The sequence below is a fragment of the Bombyx mori genome, chromosome 18, assembly GCF_030269925.1.
Source record: "Bombyx mori chromosome 18, ASM3026992v2".
Taxonomy (NCBI): Eukaryota; Metazoa; Arthropoda; class Insecta; order Lepidoptera; family Bombycidae; genus Bombyx; species Bombyx mori.
In genome coordinates this window covers 2,670,219-2,693,779 of record NC_085124.1, presented here as the reverse complement: position 1 = coordinate 2,693,779, position 23,561 = coordinate 2,670,219, and the positions used below count along the sequence as shown (strand labels likewise).

At 37.8% G+C, this 23,561-nt stretch overlaps 2 protein-coding genes across 4 annotated transcripts; one reads left to right on the top strand and one right to left on the bottom strand.

Annotated features, from left to right (window-relative positions):
* The first annotated feature begins 489 nt into the window (after window positions 1-489).
* LOC101743834 (alkaline phosphatase) lies at window positions 490-13,178 on the top strand. The gene is made up of 9 exons (XM_004928089.4): window positions 490-650; window positions 2,939-3,141; window positions 4,863-5,055; window positions 6,150-6,313; window positions 7,035-7,248; window positions 8,386-8,519; window positions 8,969-9,167; window positions 10,917-11,144; window positions 12,999-13,178. The coding sequence occupies exons 1-9, from the start codon at window positions 587-589 to the stop codon at window positions 13,160-13,162; spliced, it is 1,563 nt and encodes a 520-aa protein (XP_004928146.3). The 5' UTR covers window positions 490-586; the 3' UTR covers window positions 13,163-13,178.
* Window positions 13,179-14,360: 1,182 nt separating this feature from the next.
* LOC101743544 (cytochrome b5) lies at window positions 14,361-22,868 on the bottom strand. Of its 3 annotated transcripts, none has more exons than XM_021349324.3 (8): window positions 22,499-22,868; window positions 21,428-21,516; window positions 21,208-21,276; window positions 19,846-19,875; window positions 19,131-19,184; window positions 18,087-18,179; window positions 17,474-17,509; window positions 14,361-15,612 (listed from the first exon to the last, which is right to left on the bottom strand). In XM_021349324.3, exons 1-8 carry the CDS (start codon window positions 22,604-22,606, stop codon window positions 15,534-15,536), a joined length of 558 nt encoding a protein of 185 aa, XP_021204999.1. In that variant the 5' UTR covers window positions 22,607-22,868; the 3' UTR covers window positions 14,361-15,533. The 3 variants fall into 3 exon arrangements, with proteins under 3 accessions (XP_021204999.1, XP_021205000.1, XP_021205002.1); XM_021349325.2 differs by having other exon boundaries at window positions 18,087-18,176; XM_021349327.3 differs by lacking the exons at window positions 17,474-17,509; window positions 18,087-18,179 and having other exon boundaries at window positions 22,499-22,865.
* Window positions 22,869-23,561: the final 693 nt, after the last annotated feature.

The window sequence follows — 23,561 nt, the reverse complement described above, 5'->3', positions numbered from 1 at the left end:
GTCGCTAATTGGACAGTATTTGTTACACCGGCTCCACACGTTGGCCCCAACGTTGCTACCAACGTTGAGCGGTTAAATTGGTGAAGTATCCAAACGTTGGCTGTTATACTAGTTCCTTCCCGTCAGAGCCAACGTGAAGATGTGCAATACCGAAATTGAAATTGCTGTAAGCGCTTTTACAGTGCTGAGTGCGTATAATAAATATTTGTTATTAAAAAAAAAGAAAAAAACAATGTCAAAGGAGATGGTGGATGACATCGCGACATGCACACTCGACCCATGTTGCAACAGGACTGAGCAAAGTGCAAACTGAAGCAAAGCACCAACATGGGGACGGATCGCGAACGTTGGTACGTTTGATAAAACCGATACTCGACGGCCAACTACCAACAATCGCTTCAACGTTGGGGCTAATGCTATTTTCTAGATCCACACGTTGGGCGAGTGGCGTTGGTGCCTATGTTGGGGCCAACGTGTGGAGCCGGCGTTACGTATTGCACTAGTCCACGTGAATCTGACCGTGGCAGTGACTCATGCGTTCATTCACGAGTCAAATAAACGAAAGCGACGCGGTCTAGTCGTTGCCATGTTCCCGCGCATTTTACCTGTGTTCTTTGTTATTTACGCGGCAAAATGTACCTTACGAACAGGTTAGTTTACAATCTTTAAACACGAATCAATTTTGTTACGTTCATTATTAAGATGAAGATTAAAGATATTTATTTTAATATTCGATGTTTAACGTCGTCTCTGGATTTTGATAAATGTACATATTTATTTAAAAAGAAACTCGCGATTATCTCTGTACTAAAAATACAAAATGTGTTACTTATGATGAGAAACAATTCAATCGTTTTAGTTATAATTATTTTGTTGTGCTCTCGACCGACGTCTGGTTAAAACGGAGCTGTGTGATAAATGTATATTTGTACTTAACTGTTTAAAAAACTGTATTTAAATAACGATTTTTTGCAATTAAAGATATAAAAGTTTTTTTCAACATTGATTGTACGAGTATATAAATAGTTCGTTGACTTTTGAATTCTTTTAAGATAGAATATTATTGTAGGTTATGGTTAAATAATAGCTTATTTTATTGTGTAATCAGTTTGTTTGTATTCAAACATTTATGCGATAACAATTTCAATGTAATACTCCGTTGATACATTACATAATTACTGTAGTTTTGTTTTGTAGTGGTGTCAGGGCATCTTGCAAAGTCATATAGGTATCAGGCGGCCTGTTGTTGCAAAAAAAAATTATCTTGCTTGCCGGTTTGATCAACAACTTCAGTAGGTACAGTAATCGGCACCAGTCGCATAGATAATACACTTAATATTTAAGAATGAGTCGTGAGCTTTGATCTTGACATGCGCAGAAGTGCATTTTTGGGTCTGTTTGGAGGCACGAGGCAAGAACGGGGTGACGCATGACGCCGACCATTTCGATTACGTGGTTGGATCGTACCGCGTTGTGTGACAAGCCGTCAGTTGTGATTCGTTCCCTGTGTTGTGTACGCACATCCCTGCAGCAAACTACACTTTCGTGCAATTTTATTATCCACACAATTTTTTTTTATCAACCTCATTTAATTCTTCCAGACACCAACTTCTTATGTAACATTTACTGTGGAGAAACGTACATTAGGGCCACAAGTATATATCTTGGACATTGATCAATACTCGTACAAAAAGATAACATATCAAGGAATTGTTTATATATCACATAGTTCTTTTCTAAAGTAACTTTAGGATTCTCTTATAAGCTTATCTATAGCTAGCTATATACAAATGGGTTTAGATATATTATTCAAATGGTTTCCCTGGTACCAGAGAAGCCAATGAAAGTCGTCTAAAATCTAGTTTAATAATATAAATTCGTATATATCTTCCATATCCATCACCACAAGGAAAAGCAAATCATATAGCGGTAAAAACTCGACAACACACTGTTCTACAAAAAAAACGGGATGAATTGATAACCTTTTGAAAGTCTGTTAAAATAAGGTTATTTCTGGCTATCTTATAAGCAGAACCCCGGACAAAACTATTATAAAATTACTAATACATTATAATATCCCAAATTGAACGAAGTTAATTTAATTACAAAAAAGGTAATAGTTGATTGAACCATTTAATTTTACCCTAAGTGTACGATGCGCAGACGCCCTGCCCCGCCCCACTCTTTTATTTAGAGCTCACCATCACTGGTGCCTCCTACTATATCACAATCTTATACCCTAAGCTGCGCATTGGCATTTACGTCCAGCTGGTGTCTATAGGCTCCAACAAGGCTTCACATCAGCCAGCCCGCCTGTGGCAAAAACTGTTTATTCTTTAACTTCGGTTATAGAGTAACCGAGTTAAGTTTTCATGGGAAATGAATAGACTTTTCTTTTCTATGAGGTCAATATGGTTGTTAAGCTAAAATTATGTATTGTAGCGACAGTGGCCTGTAGGCGAAATGAATTAAATAATTAAAATATAATAAAAATAATGACTTAAATACATACCGAACGCATGTTCTACCTTTGACGATGAAGGATCGTGAATGATTATACTTTTTTTTTCCACCTAAGCTGATGGCCTTCAGAGGCCATTTCAACGTCACCCTAATAAGTAGGTGAGCTCACGGAGCTCAAACCTGAAGAGATTACTAACATTAACCCTAGCAAGAGCAGTGCTTCGCAGAATCTAATCTAATCATTGAGAAGATCCGGCGAGAAACTCAGTGGGGTATGACTGTGGGTTAATTTACTCGCCGAGCCCTTCATCGCAAGCGACGAGTTAGACGAGAACGATGACCGGGTTTTTGTTAAAGGAGCACATCGGCATTCAAGATTGGCAGTTCGCTAATCTGGTGCAATTTAAAATGTTTAGGTTTCATTTTATCGTAGCAAAGCAATATTTAAATTAATCCGCGTCATATGCTCACACAGACCAACAATTCTGGACGGAGCTGGCTGAGAACGAGCTAGCTGAGGCTTTGCAAGTCAAATGGAACCTTGGAGTCGCGAAGAACGTGATCCTCTTCGTCGGAGACGGCATGGGACCTAACACTGTGACGGCGACCAGGATATACAAAGGGGGAGAGAGTCACAGATTGGTTTACGAGAAGTTTCCACATGTTGGACTATTAAAGGTTAAAGAGCAGATAAAAAAACATTCTATCAAGTGTTCCTATTTTTGTTAATTCGGTTTTTTTTATTTTTTTATTGCTTAGATCTGTGGACGAGCTCACAGCCCACCTGGTGTTAAGTGGTTACTGGAGCCCATAGACATCTACAACGTAAATGCGCCACACACCTTGAGATATAGTTCTAAGGTCTCAGTATAGTCACAACGGCTGCTTCACCCTTCAAACCGAAACGCATTACTGCTTCACGGCAAAAATAGGCGGGGCGGTGGTACCTACCCGTGCGGCCTCACAAGAGGTCCTACCATCAGTAATTAAATTAATTACATGGTGTATGTAAGTACATTGTAATGCTTGGATGTTGTGTACAAATCTGAACTATAATTTAAGTAACAAAATTTGAAAATCACCTTAAGAACCCGTTAAATAACAGTGCGTGTAGTATAATATGGGCGCGAATATTTAAAATAATTTTATCCGAGTCGAATGTTATTTGTTTTTTTTTTTAAATAAATTTCTTCCAATCTTTATATGTTCGCACTCTTCAGATTTTCATTTTGTTTCCAAGCGGTTGTATGTACTGCGTGCAAATATTTTATTTTTCAATATTTTATTTTTATATTTTGCACATAGGTATGTCTGAAACCCACAGTCCAAATGGTTGTTAAATAAGAAAAGATTCTGTAGGCTGTATCTAAACATCTGATTATGTTTAAGCTGTACTGGCTGTTGACACTTTTAAAGCTTCCTGATCTGACAAAATTTTATTATTCTATCCTTGGATCTGAAGCTAAAACTCGAACCATTGCTATTAATAGCTTGATTAGTTTATAAATCGTTGCAACAAAATCGACCACTTCTCTGTATTATTATGTTTCCTTCGCGTTTACATCAAAGCAATTGCGAATTACACTACACAAATTTCCTTCATTCCATCAATCGGTCTGTACAAACATCTGTTTTCATTCAGACATTTCCTGTGATGTATTCCTGTAACGCTGAAGTTAACTTTTACCCATGAAATTTGTACGAAATCTTAACAGAAAAGAAACGCTAAATCTAACGTAATAAAATTTGAATTTCATTAATGTAGACAAAGTCAATCAAATATATGCATATTAAGGATAAATCAGAAAGTATTTGTCAGATCTTGATAATATTTGAATCGGTCCACGTGAGTAGCCCCAACTGTTAAATAATATTTAAAAAAAAAACATCATAATCGGTTCACAACGGTGAAAGAAAAGTTTTTAAAAATACGGTAGAACTGAGAAACCTCTTTTTTTTAAGTCTGTCATTAATTACATAAATTATATCCTCAACAAATAATAAAAGACTGTAACAAACATCCACCCGTTCTAACAAACTTTTTCATTTATAATGGCAGTAGAACCAGTTCAGATCAGTTCAGGTCAGTTCATGTCAGTTCAGGTATTTTTTTTGTTGCTTAGATGTGTGGACGACCTCACAGCCCACCGGGTGTTAAGTGATTACCGGAGCCCATAGACATCTACAACGTAAATGCCACCACCCACCTTGAGATATGAATTCTAAGGTCTCAGTAGAGTTACAACGGCTGCCCCACACTTCAAACCGAAACGCATTACTGCTTCACGGCAGAAATAGGCAGGGTGCTGGTACCTACCCGTGCGGACTCACAAGAGGTCCCACCACTAGTTGAGCTTTCCCAGAACTTAATTAAAATGATAAAAATGTTTTATCTCCAGACATATTCAGCTAACAAAATGGTCCCAGACTCATCGTGTTCCGCCACGGCACTGTTCTGTGGGGTCAAAGCCAATCAAGAGACCATAGGAGTGGACGCTAGTGTGAAGCACAAGGATTGTTCTGCTTCGTTGAGGCCAGAAGCCAGGTTGAAGTCTTTAGCCTCGATAGCTCTGAAAGCTGGGAAGAGTGCTGGTGAGCAGAATCTATTATTTCATCTATACTAATATTATAAAGCTGAAGAGGTAGTTTGTTTGGACGCGCTAATCTCGGGAACTACTGGTCCGATTTGAACAATTCATTCAGTGTTAGATAGCTCATTTATTGAGGAAGGCTATAGGCTATATAACATCACGGCAAGGCCAACACAATTGGAGCACCAATAAACAATGTTTCAAAATAGGGGTTTAAATAGCTCCTTAACATTCTATAATTCAAAAATATTTTCACTTTCTACGTAAATGAAATGGGAGTAAAATTTAGCGTTAGACATTCTACTATTGATTAGTAACTAGACGCACCCCCCGGTTTCGCCTGCGAATATTTGTAGTCATTCAGAAATTATGAAACAGTCTGTTTTTGTCCGGGATAACGAGTAGCTTGTGTCATCCGCTACTCGATAAGTTACCGGTCGATTTGTACGTAAAATCAGCGACAGCCAATGATTAAATTATCGTGACGACTGTACACGAACCGAAAAAAATAAACACGATTTTTTTCGAAATGTCACACACATCTGTGGCTCATATTTATTTACCATCAATTCAATGCCGGAACGCGCGCCGTGGATACAAAGAATATATTTTCGTCGAATTATAATGTTAGCAGCGAGATAAGACAAGAGCATTCGTATCGTATGTAGCGATGCAACGGTGTTCGAATCCCGCAGGCGGGTACTAATTTTTCTAATGAAATACGTACTTAACAAATGTTCACGATTGACTTGCACGGTGAAGGAATAACATCGTGTAATAAAAATCAAACCCGCAAAATTATAATTTGCGCAATTACCTACTGGTGGTAGGACGTCTTGTGAGTCTGCACGGGTAGGTACCACTGCCCTGCCTATTTCTGCCGTGGAGCAGTAATGCGTTTCGGTTTGAAGGGTGCGGCAGCCGTTGTAACTATACTGAGACCTTAGAACTTATATCTCAAGGCAGGTGGCACATTTACGTTGTAGATGTATGGGCTCCGATCACCACTTAACACCACGTGAGCTGTGAGCTCGTCCACTCATCTAAGCAATAAAAAGAAACAGTTATTCGTGATGAATCATTATTTTCTGTTAGGTTTTGTGACAACTATGCGAGTCACCCATGCGACCCCGGGTCCCATTTACGCCCACAGTGCTGATCGTAAATGGGAATGCGAAGACAAAATGCCTGCTAGCGCTGCTGCTTGCAAGGATATCGCGAGGCAACTTGTGGAAGACTGGCCCGGAAAAGACTTGCAGGTTTGTAAACTGAATGTGCATTTTGTTTTGATGTCCGGCCTTTTGTTCGCATGGTCTTCAATTATGTAAAGTTACAGGATAAGAGGTAGCTCCTCAGTGATGACATTTCAGTAGGTACGTGTATTCTTCGTGTCATCCACAGCATAGACATCAGATGTTGTTTCAGATAATTTTTAATTGTACCTGAATCAATTAAGCGTTCTGAATCCAAGGGTAGGGCAGCCGCATATCTATATTCACGGCGTGATATGAATGAATGCCATGAAATATGTAATTTTCTTTTCACCAGCACAACCCAGAGCTTTTTTGTAAACCTATAATCAGTCTGTCGAACTTACGCATGTTTAAATCAAAATCCGTAAAGTAATAAAGTCTTCTGAATTCATAATCACATGTCGAGAGCAATATGAACAAATACCATATTGTGAACATGATTTTATTGACGCTTACCGCGCTGTTTGTTAAACAACGCTTAGATGTGCCGGAGACCTGCGAATTTTTTTCAATTAAATACATTGCACCAGTGGTGTTCCGTCCTATAGCTTCTATGGTCCCAGAGATAGAGTGGCATGATGGTTTCCAACGGTACAGCAGACATCTCGCCACTAATACAAAAATGCCGCTGTGTTGCAAGTGGTAAATATAAACAGTCAGCGTTGTGTGTTCCGTGCAAAAGGACGTGCACGAGGAAGATGTAAAATTTAAAGTTCCAATATTTCAGGTAATCCTAGGTGGAGGCAGACAGGTTCTTGTATCCAACAGCACAGGTACTAAAGAAGATCCATTAGATACGTGGTCTTGCATCAGAAAGGACGGTAAGGATCTCATAAAAGAATACCAGAAGGACAAACATGACCGCGGCTTGAGATATAGCTATGTATCAAATAACAAGCAGCTTAAAGGATTCGATGTTGACCAAACCGATTATCTTTTGGGTGAGACTTATTTTATTTATTACCTTAGAGCGTAGGTACCACTTGCACGAAAATTTGGTAATTTTATTTTTAGTAGATATGGCAACACCATAACTTTTTCATAACATTAAAATCGTCATCCGAACAAAATTAGGGTTAGATGTATTTTGTTTGTCACTTCTAATTAACAAATCCAAAATACACATGAGCTAAGAGCACAGAATAGTTCAGGCTCTACGAAATGGTAAGAAACTCTACGGCCGTAGAAGCACCATCAGGTGGGCCGTATGCCCCTCTGCCTTCTTCTTCTTCGTCGCTTTCTTCATTGCTGAAGGTCGTGTCCCTGAAACTTGACCGTTGCCTGTCTCGTGAGCTGTTTCCATCTCGTCCGGTCCTCAGCTGCTCGAATGGCGGTTGCGACTGGCAACCCAGTTAGAGCGGTTACTTGATCACACCAACGGCTAGCTAATCGGCCGCGGGGTCTCTTTCCTTCTACTTTGCCCGTCACAATCACTTTGTCCAAGTTATCTGACTGTCGGCGGGCAATATGACCGAAGTAGCTGAGGATCCTCTGGTAACAGATTGTTGAGAGCCTGACTCGGATGCGAAGCTGATCTAGGATAGATTTATTTGTCCTCTTGGCCGTCCACGGAATTCGGAGCATTCGTCTCCAGCACCACATTTCAAATGCGTTTATTTTCTTGCGCTCGGATGCCTTAATTGTCCAGGACTCTGCCCCGTAGAGAAAGATTGAGAAAACTAAGGTTCGGACGAGTCTCATTTTCGTGACGTTAGAGAGAGTTTGCCTACAAAGGCAATAAAAAATAAAAAAAAATGCATCAGCTGTTGGGTTTTCAAGCATCCTCTGAGAGCGCCCGGGCAGTTATTAACGAACGTTTCGCTCCTAGATGAGTTCTTGAATTCTCCCGCCCCTCCTGGCGCAACTAGACAAAACTTCGGACTACCAGCTATCCTCCCATCCCGCAAAAGAAACACAACCGCTTCACTCGCAATAGTTTCGAAAGGTTTTTGTATGTCTCATAGACATAGGTTTGGGATTTGTACGGCTTGGACTGGATTATAATAAAGATCAACCAGATGCTGTGCTAAGGGTTGAAGGTTAAAGAAACATTACGTAAACTTAGTACCTCTTTGCAGGAATCTTTGCAAACGGGCATCTAAAATATGAACACGAAAGAAACAAAGGTCCTGAAGGTATGCCTTCGATATCCGATATGGTCGAAGCCGCCATAAAAGTGTTACGGAAAAATAAAAACGGATACTTTCTTATGGTCAGTATGAGTTTAAAGCTAAAAGTATTTTGTCAGCAACGTGAGAAAATTTTGCAAAGAAAATCTGAACTAATCGGTCTATATTACGTTAACGATGTCGTACAATAAGTGACGTGTTTGTAAATCAATTCAACGCCGATTGCCTCATAGGCCAAACATAGGAGGACTGGATGGTAAACAAATCTAATCTATACTAATATATAAATCTACAGTGGTTTTTATGGATGTTCCATTATAACTTCTGGACCGTGCATCCGATTGACTTGAAACTTAGTACCCATGTAGAAAATACACGTACTTAATGGATAGGCTAATATTTATATGAGTGTTGGACACTCTTGACCAGTTGCGGGGGCGTTTATTATAAATAGGCCTAATAAGAGTTCATAGGATTATGCGAAAACTCCGGGAAAATCCGTAATGCCGTAATTTTTAATGTTCCTTTCAAGGTAGAAGGCGGCAATGTGGACATGGCCCACCACCGGGGCTGGGCCAAGCGCGCCATCGACGAGTCCGCGGCCCTCGAGGGCGCCGTGCGGCTCGCGGCTGCGCACACCGACCCCCGGGACACGCTGCTCGTCGTCACCAGCGACCACACGCACACGCTCTCCATCAACGGCTACCCCTACAGGGGCACTGATATATTTGGTACGACTCCTTATCCCTACTGTACCCAGTCATCATACATCATCATCATAGTCCAACATCCCAGGGCCCCAGACGTCACGTATTTTCTGACGTCGTTTCTGATATTGTCGTCGTGGCCTAAAGGATAAGACGTCCGGTGCATTTGTATGAAGCGATGCACCGGTGTTCGAATCCCGCAGGCGGGTACCAATTTTTCTAATGAAATACGTACTCAACAATTGTTCACGATTGACTTCCACGGTGAAGGAATAACATCGTGTAATAAAAATCAAACTCGCAAAATTATAATTTGCGTAATCACTGGTGGTAGGACCTCTTGGGAGTCCGCGCGTGTAGGTGCCACCACCTCGCCTATTTCCGCCGTGAAGCAGTAATGCGTTTCGGTTCGAAGGGTGGGGTAGCCGTTGTAGCTATGCTGAGACCTTAGAACTTATATCTCGAGGTGGGTGGCGCATTTACGTTGTAGATGTCTATGGGCTCCAGTAACCACTTAACATCAGGTGGGCTGTGAGCTCGTCCACACATCTAAGCAATAAAATAAAAATTAAAAAAAAAGACGAACGAAATGTGGCCAATTGCGTAGTGTCAGTATGTACTAAGAACCCATGCCTACCTGCTACCTTGCTTAGACGGTAACTTTCAGGTATCAGGTAATCAAGGTACATAAAATCATTACCTACTTCACGTAAATTCTGAAAGCTGATTTTTATATATGTCCACCAGACAACTAATTTAAGACCTCTTACAAAAAAACAGACCGATCCAAGGGGCCAATCATCTCCTAAATTCAATTTAGTAACTCTGTGGGTAAGAGCGCGAGGGCATTATCCACGCGCGTGAGACTGAGTGAGACATGTATTAGGATATATTGACTTCACTGTCTCTGTCTCTCTCTTACAGTTGACTCATATCAATTAAATATTAATATTAAAAGACCTTAGAACCTTGAGTACCTGATACCTGAAAATTGGCCGTCTAAGCAAGGTAGCAGGTAGGCATGCGTTCTTAGCACATACTAACACTACGCAATGGGCCACATTTTGTTCGTCAAAAAATACGTGACGTCTGGGGGCCCTGGGATCTTACTCTATCACGTCATACCCTCAGACACAGCCCACTGAGTATCTTGCCGGATCTTCTCAGTGGGTCGCGTTTCCGATCCGGTGGTAGATTCTGCGAAGCACGGCTCTTGCTAGGGTTCGTGTTAGCAACGTCGTCAGGTTTGAGCCCCGTGAGCTCACCTACTAGTTAAGGTAGGAAAAAAAAACCTATTGTACCAAACACTAGAACGCTACCAACCCTGAGCACTGGTGAACAACCTTCACGTCACGCAATGTAGACATCAAAAGTAATTGCTTACTCATAGATAAACTACTAATCATAAATGTTAAAAAATATACACATGTAGATATTAAACACCCAAGCAAGTGGTAGGACCTCTTGTGAGTCCGCACGGGTAGGTACCACCGCCCTGCCTATTTCTGCCGTGAAGCAGTAATGTAAGTAGAAGAGCGTGTACTGTTAAAAGTGAGACCTTACAACTCATGTCTTAAGATGTGTGGCGGCATTTACATTTTAGATGTCTATGGGTTTCAGTAACCACTTAAGATCAGGTGAACTGTGAGCTCGTCCACTAATTCAAGCAAAAAAAAAAAAACTTTTGACTTAACAGTCAAGAACCCTATCTACTGCGCCACAATATGAGAGGCACTCAATGAGAAGATTTCAAAACCAATCATGACCTTCCAGACATAGCCCAAACTTCAAAATACGACAACGTGAACTACACGACGCTGTCATACGGCACCGGAGGCCCGGGCTCCATGAAGTACTCCGTGAAAACCGAACACAACAGGACCGTGGCCGCCAGAGAAGACCCCGGCGTCAACACCGACAGCTTCGACTACCAGCAGATAGCGGCCATCACTCTGGACGAGAACAGCCACGGGGGCGGAGACGTGGTGGTCTACGCGCGAGGTTCGTGACCACGGCCTGGTGGTACCTCAGGGTATATGTTGGTACTTTGAAGTCGTCGTGGCCTAAAGAATAAGACGTCCGGTGCATTCGTGTTGAGCGATGCACCGGTGTTCGAATCCCGCAGGCGGGTACCAATTTTTCTAATGAAATACGTACTTAACAAATGTTCATGATTGACTTCCACGGTGAAGCAATAACATCGTGTAATAGAAATCAAACCCGCAAAGTTTGCGTATTACTGTTGGTAGGACCTCTTGTGAGTTCGCTCGGATTCGCTTCGCACCCTTCAAACCGAAACGCGTTACTGCTTCACGGCAGAAATAAGCAGGATGGTGGTTCCTACCTGTGCGGACTCACAAGAGGTCCTACCACCAGTAAATATGATCAAATTTCAAATGAGTTTGAAAACAAATTGACGTAATTTACGTTACGCCCCCTTTCCCACGGGTCAGTATTGATATTGACTGATATGATTGGCATTTAATTCTTAAAACGAGGCTTGTGGAGAGTATTAAACGGTAGGCAGCGGCTTGGCTCTGATCCTGGCTTTGCTGACGTCCATGCTCGACGGTAACCACCATCAGGTGGGCCGTATGATTGTATAGAAACAAGGGCGATAAAAGAAAATAAAAAGAAAAAAACGGTGCGCGTGTAACTTGGTGCCCGTGAATGAAGTGAAACTTCTTTTTCGATGTGCGATTTTCTTAATTTTTCAACCTTAAATAAGATTGCTCTTGTAATAGGGAATGCTGTATATAAGAAATGCGACATCTTCAACATTTATATTATACTAGCTTTTGCCCGCGACTTCGTCCGCGTGGAATAGTTACTTTGGCATAACGCTAAATTTTACCCCGCCTCTTCATTTACGTAGAAAGTGAAAATATTTTTGAATAATAGAGAATGTTAAGGAGCTATTTAAGGTACCAAAATCACGCTTTAACTAACTTCAAAAGAGAAAGTTTTCAATTCGACCATAATTTTTATCTATGCATGTTCACCGATTTCTCGAGAACGCTTGATCCGATTCTGATAATTCTTTTTTTTTTGTTCGAAAGGGTAGACTTCCCGGATGGTCCTGTAATCATCAAGATTTGATGATGGGATCCTGGAGAAATCCAGAAAATGCCTATGTTGAAGTGATTTGGTTGTTTCAATGTTGTAATGAATAACGTATTTATTTGAATAGAGAATAATATAATCTTTATAAAAACACCTTCACAAATAATGCTTTATTTTAGAACAAATTTGGCTAGCATAAAAACGGTTATAGTGAGCCAAACTTTAAATATATGCTGTCGCGGATATATTGTTTAAAGCTTTTAAAGGGGAACTATTTTGTCATACATTATTTTAGCGTCACTTTAACCGTTTCCTCAGCGCACACAACGGAACCTCACAAACGGGAAAAATACCCCGATTTTGAAACATTCTTTATTGGTCCTCTTATCTTAGCGTGATGTTATATAGCCTATAGCCATCCTCAATAAATGGGCTATCTTACACTGAGAGAATTTTTCAAATCGGACCAGTAGTTCCTGAGATTAGCGCGTTCAAACAAACAAACTCTTCAGCTTTATAATATTAGTATATACTTTATATATTTTTTAAATTATATTAATTCATATTTACACGCTACCGCAAATATTGGCCGCTACTCATTGCTAACGCTCGCGATGGCCTGTAACAGGTATACGCGCATGCGTTCGAGTGCCACGCGTTCACTCTCGCTCTGTCTCTTTCTAGTATGGTAGCGTTAAACGTTTAACGCAACCTTGTTGGAAGTCTCATAAGAAGTTTCACTTCAAAAAAAAAAACAATTATAATAAAAGTTGTACATTATTCGTCGACCAGGTCCCCACGCTCATCTGTTCCACAACGTGCACGAGCAGCATTACGTGTACCACGCGATATCGTACGCCGCCAAAATGGGCGCCTACTCCGGAACCAGCGCCATCTATACCAACATTTCGTTGTTAGCAATCGCCGCCTGGGTTGCCATATGTATAATGAAATAAACGTTTCCTTTTTTAACACATTTTTTATTAGCTTGCTATATCTTTCCTGCTATAACTTTACACGCTTATGAAGATCGATGACAATACAATAATTTAATGATTTTTACTTTTTTGCTCAATCACTCTATTTTAGAAACTTATTTTCTACTTTTTAGTTGATAACAAAAGCGTGTTCCTTGGTTATTTAAACAATTATTTAATTACTATTTTTTTTCGGAGACTGTGAAATAACATAAGATATGAAGAATAAAGTTGGATTTCCACCACCAAACTAAAAATTAAATAAAAATATATATTGTAATCTATTACCTACGCTATCATTAATAGTTTTATTTAAGAACTAAATATTAGTCTAACGGTTACGACCACATTATCTTTAACACCGGCAAACAATTGTGACCCCAAGCAAGACAAATACATATATAAGAGTTGGAAGAGCGAGCATCTCTCAGATGTGTCTTTTATTCTCTCGCGGGCTAAATCATAGTATAGGACAGTGATTCTCAAGCACTGTGCCGCGGCACTTTTGTGTGCCGCCAAATTTCAAAAGTGTGCCGCCAAATTTTGCAAATATATAATAATGTTAATATTATTAAATTATATCATTTAAAAAGAAAAATATTTTTAACATGAATATATATTGAAATCCACAAAAAAATAAATTATTTTATTATTTGCTTTGCAACGCGGTTTTTCTTAGTGCCAAATTATGATGAAGCGGCGCGCATAGCAATAGGAATATTGATAGTTGGGATTCACAAGGTATATAGTAGTTACTGCACCTTTTCTTTCGTTAAAATTAGCAAATGTATGTGATTCGGTAGTAAGTAAATAATTTTTATCTTTTTCTTTGTGTGCCGCCAAATTTTGAAATCGTTAAATATGTGCCGCAACAAAAAAAAGGTTCAGAATCACTGGTATAGGATATCCTTTATAATAATATATTCTATGTGCGGAGTATCGAGTGGGTAAGTCTAAAAGGAAAGTAGTATCACGAATAATTATTTATTGTGTATGTGTCCGAGTGGCGTGCTGGACTCCGATGGACTGACTTAGCATTGACGTGAGCTGGCACAATAACTTTAGTCTTCTTTTAGTGCCGAAGAAACTTACACTACCATAAAAAAAATGGTAATACTCTTTTTGCGTCAAAATAGTTAGAATTACGCGATACGATGTGGAAAGAAAAAAAAACGAATCACAATAAATTATAATTTATTGCCACATTCAAAATAGAACATCTAAATTACATACATACGTCACAACAATCGGGATTGCGTAAACAACTACCAACATAAACATAATTGTGCAAAATATACAAGAAAAACGTAGCACCAACATTACGATCTAAAATTAAATCACCGGGTATTTTGAAAGAACCGGTTTCACTAATGCTAAATATTTTCGTGACGGGCTTGTATTGTATACACGTACATAACAATTTTATAAATTCGATTTATAAAATTGTTTCATTAAAAATTTTAAACAAATTAAACATTGTTATCCGATTGATTTTGATACTTGAAAATTTAGACACAAAAATTCTGATACGCTAAGAAACATTCTCTTTATTAGGTGACCGTTCTAGATTGTTCCAAAGACATAATTTCAAGGCAATTAAATTGTTATCTGAATTTTATTTTAAGGCAAAATTTGTCTTGATTACTGAAGTAATGAAAATTTTAACTGCTTATGTTCATTTATTTACATTTCATAATACAATATCGTGTTGGTTGATTTTTCTATTATCATCTACAAGTCTCCCAGCAAAGCAATTATAACCCAACCGAATGTAAAAGTATGCTTTTCGTTACAGTTGGTAATGATTTGGGTGATTCAACCGTATTTAATCATATTCAAAAACTTTAAACTGACAGAAATATCAGCAGCAATGAACAAATTTATTTGCAATAAAATTCATTAAACATTAAACACCTCAACTGTGTATGCGTTAAAAACAAAATTTCAGATAACACGAAGACTACAAAGCAAGTTACCTTTAAGGAATATGATTTTTTTTCTTTAAGTTGGCACACTGTTGAACTGTCAAATCCCGAACGTCACCCGCGCAATCAACAATGTCAACAGGCTGCCAACCGTGAGCGCTCGTGAACACACTCGATGTTACGTACATATGATTTTCAGTAAAACTGATAACACAGTGGTACGCGTCCAGCCCGGGTGCCGCGACCTCACCCCCCAACCACCCAAGCCTGACCCACGAGCGCCCTTACATATTGAATAAAACATTTCGAAAACCACATAGCAATATTTCAAAACGTTCTAATATCGTTCCGTATTCATTAACATCTTGATAATCCGATTTTAAATCGATCGGATTCGCGTAAAATGTGTTCCGCTTACAGTTTAATTAGTTGAGATATTTCTTGAGGACGATCCCTATGAGCAAGGCTCCAGCCAGCGCCACCACTGCCCATTTCAATTTCGAACTGTAACAAGAAATATGCTCGTTAGGTTTCAAGATATACGCGCGCTCAACATTTCGTAATCACCCAAGTTTTCTAAATCAAATGAAAATAATGATTTTATTTTACTAATGAAACTTAACATAAATTTTGGTAATACGTATAATTCGCTCACGTTTCACTTTCAAAAGCCTATAAAGATAACTGCAATTTTAGGGATACTTTTTGAAGTGAAAACTTCTTTAGAATCGTTGTGATTTCAAACCGGATGCAACGGAAAAAACGACAGGTAAGAGACACAAATACAACAATGTGTAGGATGAAGCCAGCAAAGAATGAGACAGAAATATACATACTATTTAATACAGCGCCATCTGTGAGATTTTTTAATACTAACGTGTGTATGAAAGCTCTTGTAGTGAATTTTAATTTAGGATTATACGTGAAATTAAAATATCAATTCACAGAGGGCGCTACCTTACAATTATTTACTAATGACAAAATTTTACATATACTTAAGACGTTTAGGATAATTGTATTTTAATTTTGGAAGGTTTCACTTCTACCACGTGTGAATTGCACACATGTTTTTTTTTCTTTGATGCATTTATGGGCGACCCAAACTGGTGTCCAGGTGGTACCAGAGGTCGTGAACGTTACAAAGCAAATAACGTCACCCACTCCGGGGCATGAGATCAAATTCTCTATTGCAATACGCAACGGCTGAACCTCACTCCAGACCAGACATCCTTCAAGGCAGAAATAGGCAGAGCTATTACGGGCTTAACAATACTGCTAATAATTACAAAAAAATGCGAGATTTTCTTTTTATTAAACAATGCTGTTCCCTCAGTGGAAATCATGCGTTAGCATGTACTAGATGCTTCTTTTTTTTAAGGGATATTATGACCTGGTAACTAAGACCTTTAGGTCAATCCCAAGAAGTTACGTCCAGCGGTTTGAAATGAATGATGAGATGAGATGATATGGGATGAAATATAATCTCAGTAAAATGGTGGAAAAGTCAACTGAAACTTTTTCAGTTGACTTTTTGGGGGATCCCAAGAGGTTACGTCCAGCGGCTTTCTTTTATTTTCCCACATTTGTGCACTTTCACAGATACTAAACAGTTGATAAACCACCATTATTACACATTTAAACCCGAAGAAACACTAAATAGACAGAACAAAACAAATCACACAACTTCCCTCCTCGCTTTCCCGCCAAAAAGTCTGCACTAGATGCGTATTTCCTCAGAACTCTTATACTATGCGTTTTTTTGGTATATAAAAAAAGGTATTTAAGCTAAAACGACTTAATGAGGGTAGTTGGAATCTATATCATGGGTATTATGATAAACTGCGTACTATGGGAAAACTTTTTTTTATTTTCAACTAAAACGAATCAATATTTCTAACTAATCAATTATTTTTAATACAATGCTTATAACGACTGGTGGTAGGACCTCTTGTGAGTCCGCACGGGTAGGTACCACCGCCCCGCCTATTTCTGCCGTGAAGCAGTAATGCGTTTCGGTTTGAAGGGCGGGGCAGCCGTTGTAACTATACTGAGACCTTAGAACTTATATCTCAAGGTGGGTGGTGCATTTACGTTGTAGATGTCTATGGGCTGGAGCCCATAGACTTACTGGAGTAAGCACTTAATATCAGGTGGGCTGTGAGCTCGTCCACCCATCTAAGCAATAAAAAAAATAAAAAAACAAAAAAAACGAAATATGACTAGATACAGTGATTTCAAAGTTAAAATTTATGTCTACTATGATCTTTAAGAGTACTGGTACTCAATAGCTACCATAGTCATAGATACTGAAGAGTTCTACAAGAAAAAAAAACGATAAAAATACAAAAAAAAAAACAGTCAAAACCTTCTTGGTGGCGGGCAAGGCGGTGATCTTCCACACCTTGAAAATCAATTAAGTAAATCATTAATATAAAAGTAAACGAAAGGAAATATTTTAATGAAAGCCTCGTTTGAAGCAGGACATGTCATAGCGCTCGGGAAACACCGCTCATTCCAAAGCCGGATGGTACGTGGCAAAAAATATTTCTGGAAACGCACTGTGGATGAACGCAGTGGCTCAAGGTAGTGTGGATGAACTCTACTCCGGTGGCTGGCGGTGTGATGGTAAAAGCGAGATGATGGAATCATCTTAAACAATTCCTCAGAGCACTCCGCATGAAAAATACGGTACAAAATACACAGAGAACTGAAGTTCCTCCGCAGATCCAGAGGTTCCAAACGATCCGTGAGAATGGGATAACAATTCGAACAGTACACACATCGTCTATCTCTTTTGTTTTGGTCACGATATGTAAAATGAAGGTATTAATTTTATTATACATATAAATCTGTATAACAGTATTGAGTTACTATTGACCAAATCCTCCACAAAATATATCAAAAACTATCATTTCAGTTGTTAGTAATTTATTTTAAATTAAAATAATGAATTGAAGATTGAAAATTAAAATATTAACCTTTCTCTGGGCACTACAATAGTCGAAATCCTTCTGTCGACTCTTGGACTCGTCGGAGGTTTGTATTCAGATTTACAAGGCATCCTTCGACTGCTACATAAGTGAGCGTTTAATATCTTATAATATGTATATACTAAAACGTATATAAATATTATGTGCATCAGTCTCCAGTTCTTAGACTAAGGAAACTAATTTTGGGACCAGCTGATCGTTTTTGATTTATCCTCGATTATTTCTATATTTGCCATTTTTATTTCAAAACTAACCGTACTCGCCCGCTTCGCTGGGCATTAAGATTAACATTATTATGTATTGTCATTATTATTAGGGAGTCCAACACTTATATAAATATTAACCTATCCATTAAGTACATGTATTTTCTACATGGATACCAAGTTTCAAGTCAATAGGATGCATGGTTTAATAGGTTTTTTTTTTTTTTTTTTTTTCTTTAAACAATCACACCACGTTAACTGGTCCCGTGATAAGTTCGTAAAGAACTTGTGTTACAGGTACCAGATAACGGAAATAAATGTAAGATTTTTATTATACACATACATATATTTAATATACATCCATAACCCTGGAAAAGACATTTATATTTATCATACAAATATCTTCCCTTGGCGGGATTCGAACCCGCGACCCCCTTGTGTAGTGACCATATCATATTTATCATACAAATATCTTCCCTTGGCGGGATTCGAACCCGAGACCCCCTTGTGTAGTGACCATGTCACTTACCACTACACCAGACGGCCGTTATAACGGAACATCCGTAAAAACCACTGTAGATTTATATATTCGTATAGATGCACCCATACTAGTTTCTCTAAGGAAAATAAAATCGATTACAAAGCGAACATTTTGTATAACTCATAACATAACATAAAATGAATTTAATTTTTTTATTGTAATTACGGTCGAATTATTGGCGAACACGTTTATAATGAAACAAATAATTTCTAGTTTACATGAAGTTTCGCTTTGGAACATTTCTTCTCTCTTATTAATTTAATTGTTAAATATAATGAATTGTTCAACCTCGCCGGGGATCCGTCGTAGGTCCGCCATGATTTTTCACTTGAGTTTCTTGAACTGTATAGAATAACAATCCCATTACAATCTAGTTTCGACAAATTACGATCTGTACTAGAATACCAAAGAAGACTTCCAATATTAGGCTTATATTTTTATAGTTATATTCACAAGATTTTTTTTTTCAATTGCCAAACTGGTACACGATCCACAATGGTGGATTTACACTAAGGGCAGTCGGGGCTAGTGCCCAGGGCCGCAACTTTTTTAGGGCGGCAAAATTTTGAAAGTGATAAAACATTTTTTTAGTCTTTCAGAATATTGTTCAGAATAAAATTAATTAATTCTATTAATTAATAATTTTCAGTATAATTGATAATTCAAGAAATTCAATTCATCTATTATTTGTGAATTATAAATTTGGCACTTTTGGAAAAAAAAATGAAAATTATTTCATCAATTAAAGAAATTTAATTCGTTTTTTTTAGTCAGGAAGGTGACATAGGCTACCTTTTATCCACAAAAAACACCTAATTCCCACGGGAAAATGTTTTATTATCGACTCACTTATTTACGACTAAAAGTTATTACGAAGACATGGTCACTAACACGTTCGACGGTGTTTTTTAAGGAAAACAAATCAAAGTTCAATGACATAATGAGTAGCTATTTGTAACATGACCATTGAACAATATAAGAAACGGCAACAAAAAATATTAACCTTGAAGATCTAGCAGCTCTCGTTTTGCAACTGCAAATAAAAAATTATCTAATCACTGCCCGTGTCTTAAACGTGAATAGTAAAAGATTTTATTATGTAAATACATATTTTGAAATTCATAAGTATACGATAACGTGGAAAAAGAGACTTTATTGACGGCAGTTATAAGAGCCAAATTAGAAGAACCAAAAAAAAATTTATATAAAAATAAAGTCAAGGTAATATGTATAAGTGGAGATAGTGGAGATAAGCGGTATTCATACTAGACATGTCAACGTTCGTTATCATGTATTATAACAACAATATGAACTTTTGAATGAATAAATATCAATAAAGTTTGTTTTTGGCACAGGTTATCTTTACGAGTTATAGATAGCTTTTAAAAAAAAATCCGTTTTTTCGTTGTACCCATTTGATATAAAAACGTAACTTGAGGAGATAAGACTTATTTAACTTAAAATCTTCTTATTGTTAAGATACACTACGCCAGCTGAGTCTATCGAGAAACTTGTTGTTCAGAGTTGGGACAATGGCAAAAGATCTCGTGAACAAAGCCCCATGCGCTGGACTGATCTGTGTGTTTAGTGCGAGTTTTTTAACGTTCACGATAGCGTAAAAGTTAGCTCATATTTGTATGGAATAGGATCGTTTGCCTACGTTTGCCGCTAGGGGCGCTGTGCCAACTGCGTAAAAAATTGGGTTAACTTTTACGCTATCGAGAACGTTAGAAAACTCGCACTAAGCAGACAAATGAAAATCCTTACCAAAACCCCACTTAACCAGTGCGTACCCAAGCCTCAGTTCGCGAATTATGGAGAACATCTATCAAGGCTTTAATAAACACAAATTGACCGCGACTGTTCTGCCAATAGTAGCCGTCTATGATGATTGTCAAGATGAAACTCGAATTTTAGCAAAATAACAGATTTTCAACGATTTTCAATGGTAAGGCGCATTGTGTGCCTCATTTAAAAAAAAAAAAATGAATAATAGAGCATAAATATTATAGAGCATAAAGCAATAGAGCATTATCTCTTTGACTTTGTTTCGATGGCTGTTCTTAGGAATAGATTTTATTCGAAACAGTGTTACACCTAATGTGGTTTGACGTTCATCAAGTAGGTATTGGTGCCCTTTAAATTGAAATAAATGATCATTTGTTATCTGAATAAATATAAGAAATTATTTGATTGTAATTGACCATATTTTATTTGAATTTTTTTTAGGCAATGACAACCAGAGACAGCCATAACAACCATACATGAATATTGTAATCATAATGAAATAATGATCACAAAATAGCAGTCATCTCAATTGTAAATGAGTGCTGCAAATTATTACAAAATAAATATACACACTTACCAATCTGTGATGATTTTGCATCTTTCACCTGGAGGCAACGTTCCAATTTTGTATTTCTTCAACAACTCTCTGAAAATAAGATTATTATTTTTTAATAGCAAGAAGTAGGATTCATAGCAGTACCTAATATCCATCTACTAAATGGAATAATCTATACTAAAAAATGTTTCAAAATTAAATATAATTTAAAAAATTAAAAATTATACAAAAAAATATATACCGAGCATCATCACTATGTCCCACGTCTTCAAAAGCCTGGGTTCCATCCTTCCCTGCCACTTCTAACAATGAATCAGCTCCACCTGGATGCTATAAACATTTAAACTCTTTAGTTTCAGAAAACAATTGAAACAAAATCATTTCTAACAATTCTTTGTTATTGTTCCAGTATTTAAGTCCATAACAGAAATGTTGACACTTTTATAACATTAACAAATATAATATAATCAGACAATCACTGTTCCCCCTAACAAGTGAAGTTGAGCGAGATTAGGCTATTTAGGGACTTATTATGGTTATATTAAAAACATCCACTGCCTAAAGAAGTCAGTCAGAAGTCAGTCAGGAAAGACTTGTAGGGCACTTCTAGTGATATATCATATTATTTACTTAAAATGGGATTTAAGAAGGACTAACACTAGTCCTCTATGATAAGTAGAAAATGGGTCCTATGTGTGTCATCACAATTTTAAATTTGATATACATATTCATAAATCGGAATAATTACTTTCAGTACTACCCACATCAAGTATGTATTACTAATCTACCTATTTCCATGGCAAAGAATATGATAGTTATGGCTTGTATCTTAGAATTTAGATATGTGATTCTTAATTACTGATGGGTTTAAAGTACCAGCATAACTTACGAGCAATTATTTGAGTGATGTAATAGCTGTTATAAAATATTTCTAACTATGATGGTGAGTAGTGGTAATGTTAATGATCTCTGTTCATAGCCAAAGTAATCAATTACGACGAAGAGTTCGACCTGCAAATTAGCCCACAGACAAAACTGACTGAGTTTCGGATCTTTTCAGTGGGTCGGGATTCCGATCCGGTGATAGAAGGTAGCGAAACACTGTATTAGCCAGGTCCTGTGTTAACAAACTCTTTCAGGTTGAGACCGTGAGCTCACCTACCAGCCAGGGCGTATCTGGAATAGCTCTTTAGGCCATTAGCGAAATAGGGAAAACAATATCTCCGAAAACAGCTTCGACACAAGGTTTAACGTAACCTCGCCGATAACTTCTAACAAGCAACCAAGCAATAACAAAAAAAAACCTCCTTACCTCCTCCAAAAACTTAGTCACGTCGTAAACATCATTATGAATGATTATCCACACGCTCTTTTCGTCTTTATGTTTCTTGACCTCGTCAAGTGTTAAATTTTTACTCATTTTTCTTTGAAAATTTTTAAATTTTTGAAAGAAGTTTTAGTTGGGTTTTGACGGTAAGCTTATCACGGTATGAGTATATGGAAATTTATTATGATTAATGGTTATAAGACGAGTTACAATGATGAAGTAGTTTAGGGACGATCAATATCAAGCCCATAGATAATACACCTAAAGGTTAAGCCATCAATAATTCTGATTAATTCTATGATTCTGAACAATTTTGATTCAATATTGTGAATGTCACAAATTGTCAATTGTCATTTAACAGTTGTGCTTTTTTAAATTATAAGGCAAAGAAGTCTATTTTATTACTCTATAGCTATCATTATATATAATTTATTTATCGAAAACCTGAACTCTACTAAAATTTTAAAAATAAGTTGTCAGCCAGCCCAACACTAAGAAAATGAAATAAAGCTGCTGGACGTAGCTTCTCGGGATCCTCCAAAAAGTCCATTGAAAAAGTCTCAGTAAAAAGTTGGAGCTTAAAGTCGTCGTGGTCTAAAGGATAAGACGTCCGGTGCATTCATGTTGAGCGATGCATCGGTATTCGAATCCCGAAGGCAAGGTACCATTTTTTCTAATGATATACGTACTTAACAAATGTTCACGATTGACTTCCATGGTGAAGGAATAACATTGTGTAATAAAAATCAAACCCGCAAAATTATAATTTGCGTAATCGCTGGTGGTAGATTGTCTTGAGTCAGCACGGGTAGGTACCACTACGCTGCCTATTTCTGCCGTGAAGTGAATGCGTTTCGGTTTGAAGGGTGGCGCAGACGTTATAACTGTACTGAGACCTTAGAACTCATATCTCAAGGTGGGTTGTGGCATTTACGTTGTAGATATCTATGGGCTCTAATAACTACTTAACATTAGGTGGGCCGTGAGCTCGTCCACTCTCTTAAGCAATAAAAATAAATAAAAAGGGTTCGAATCCCGCCAAGGGAAG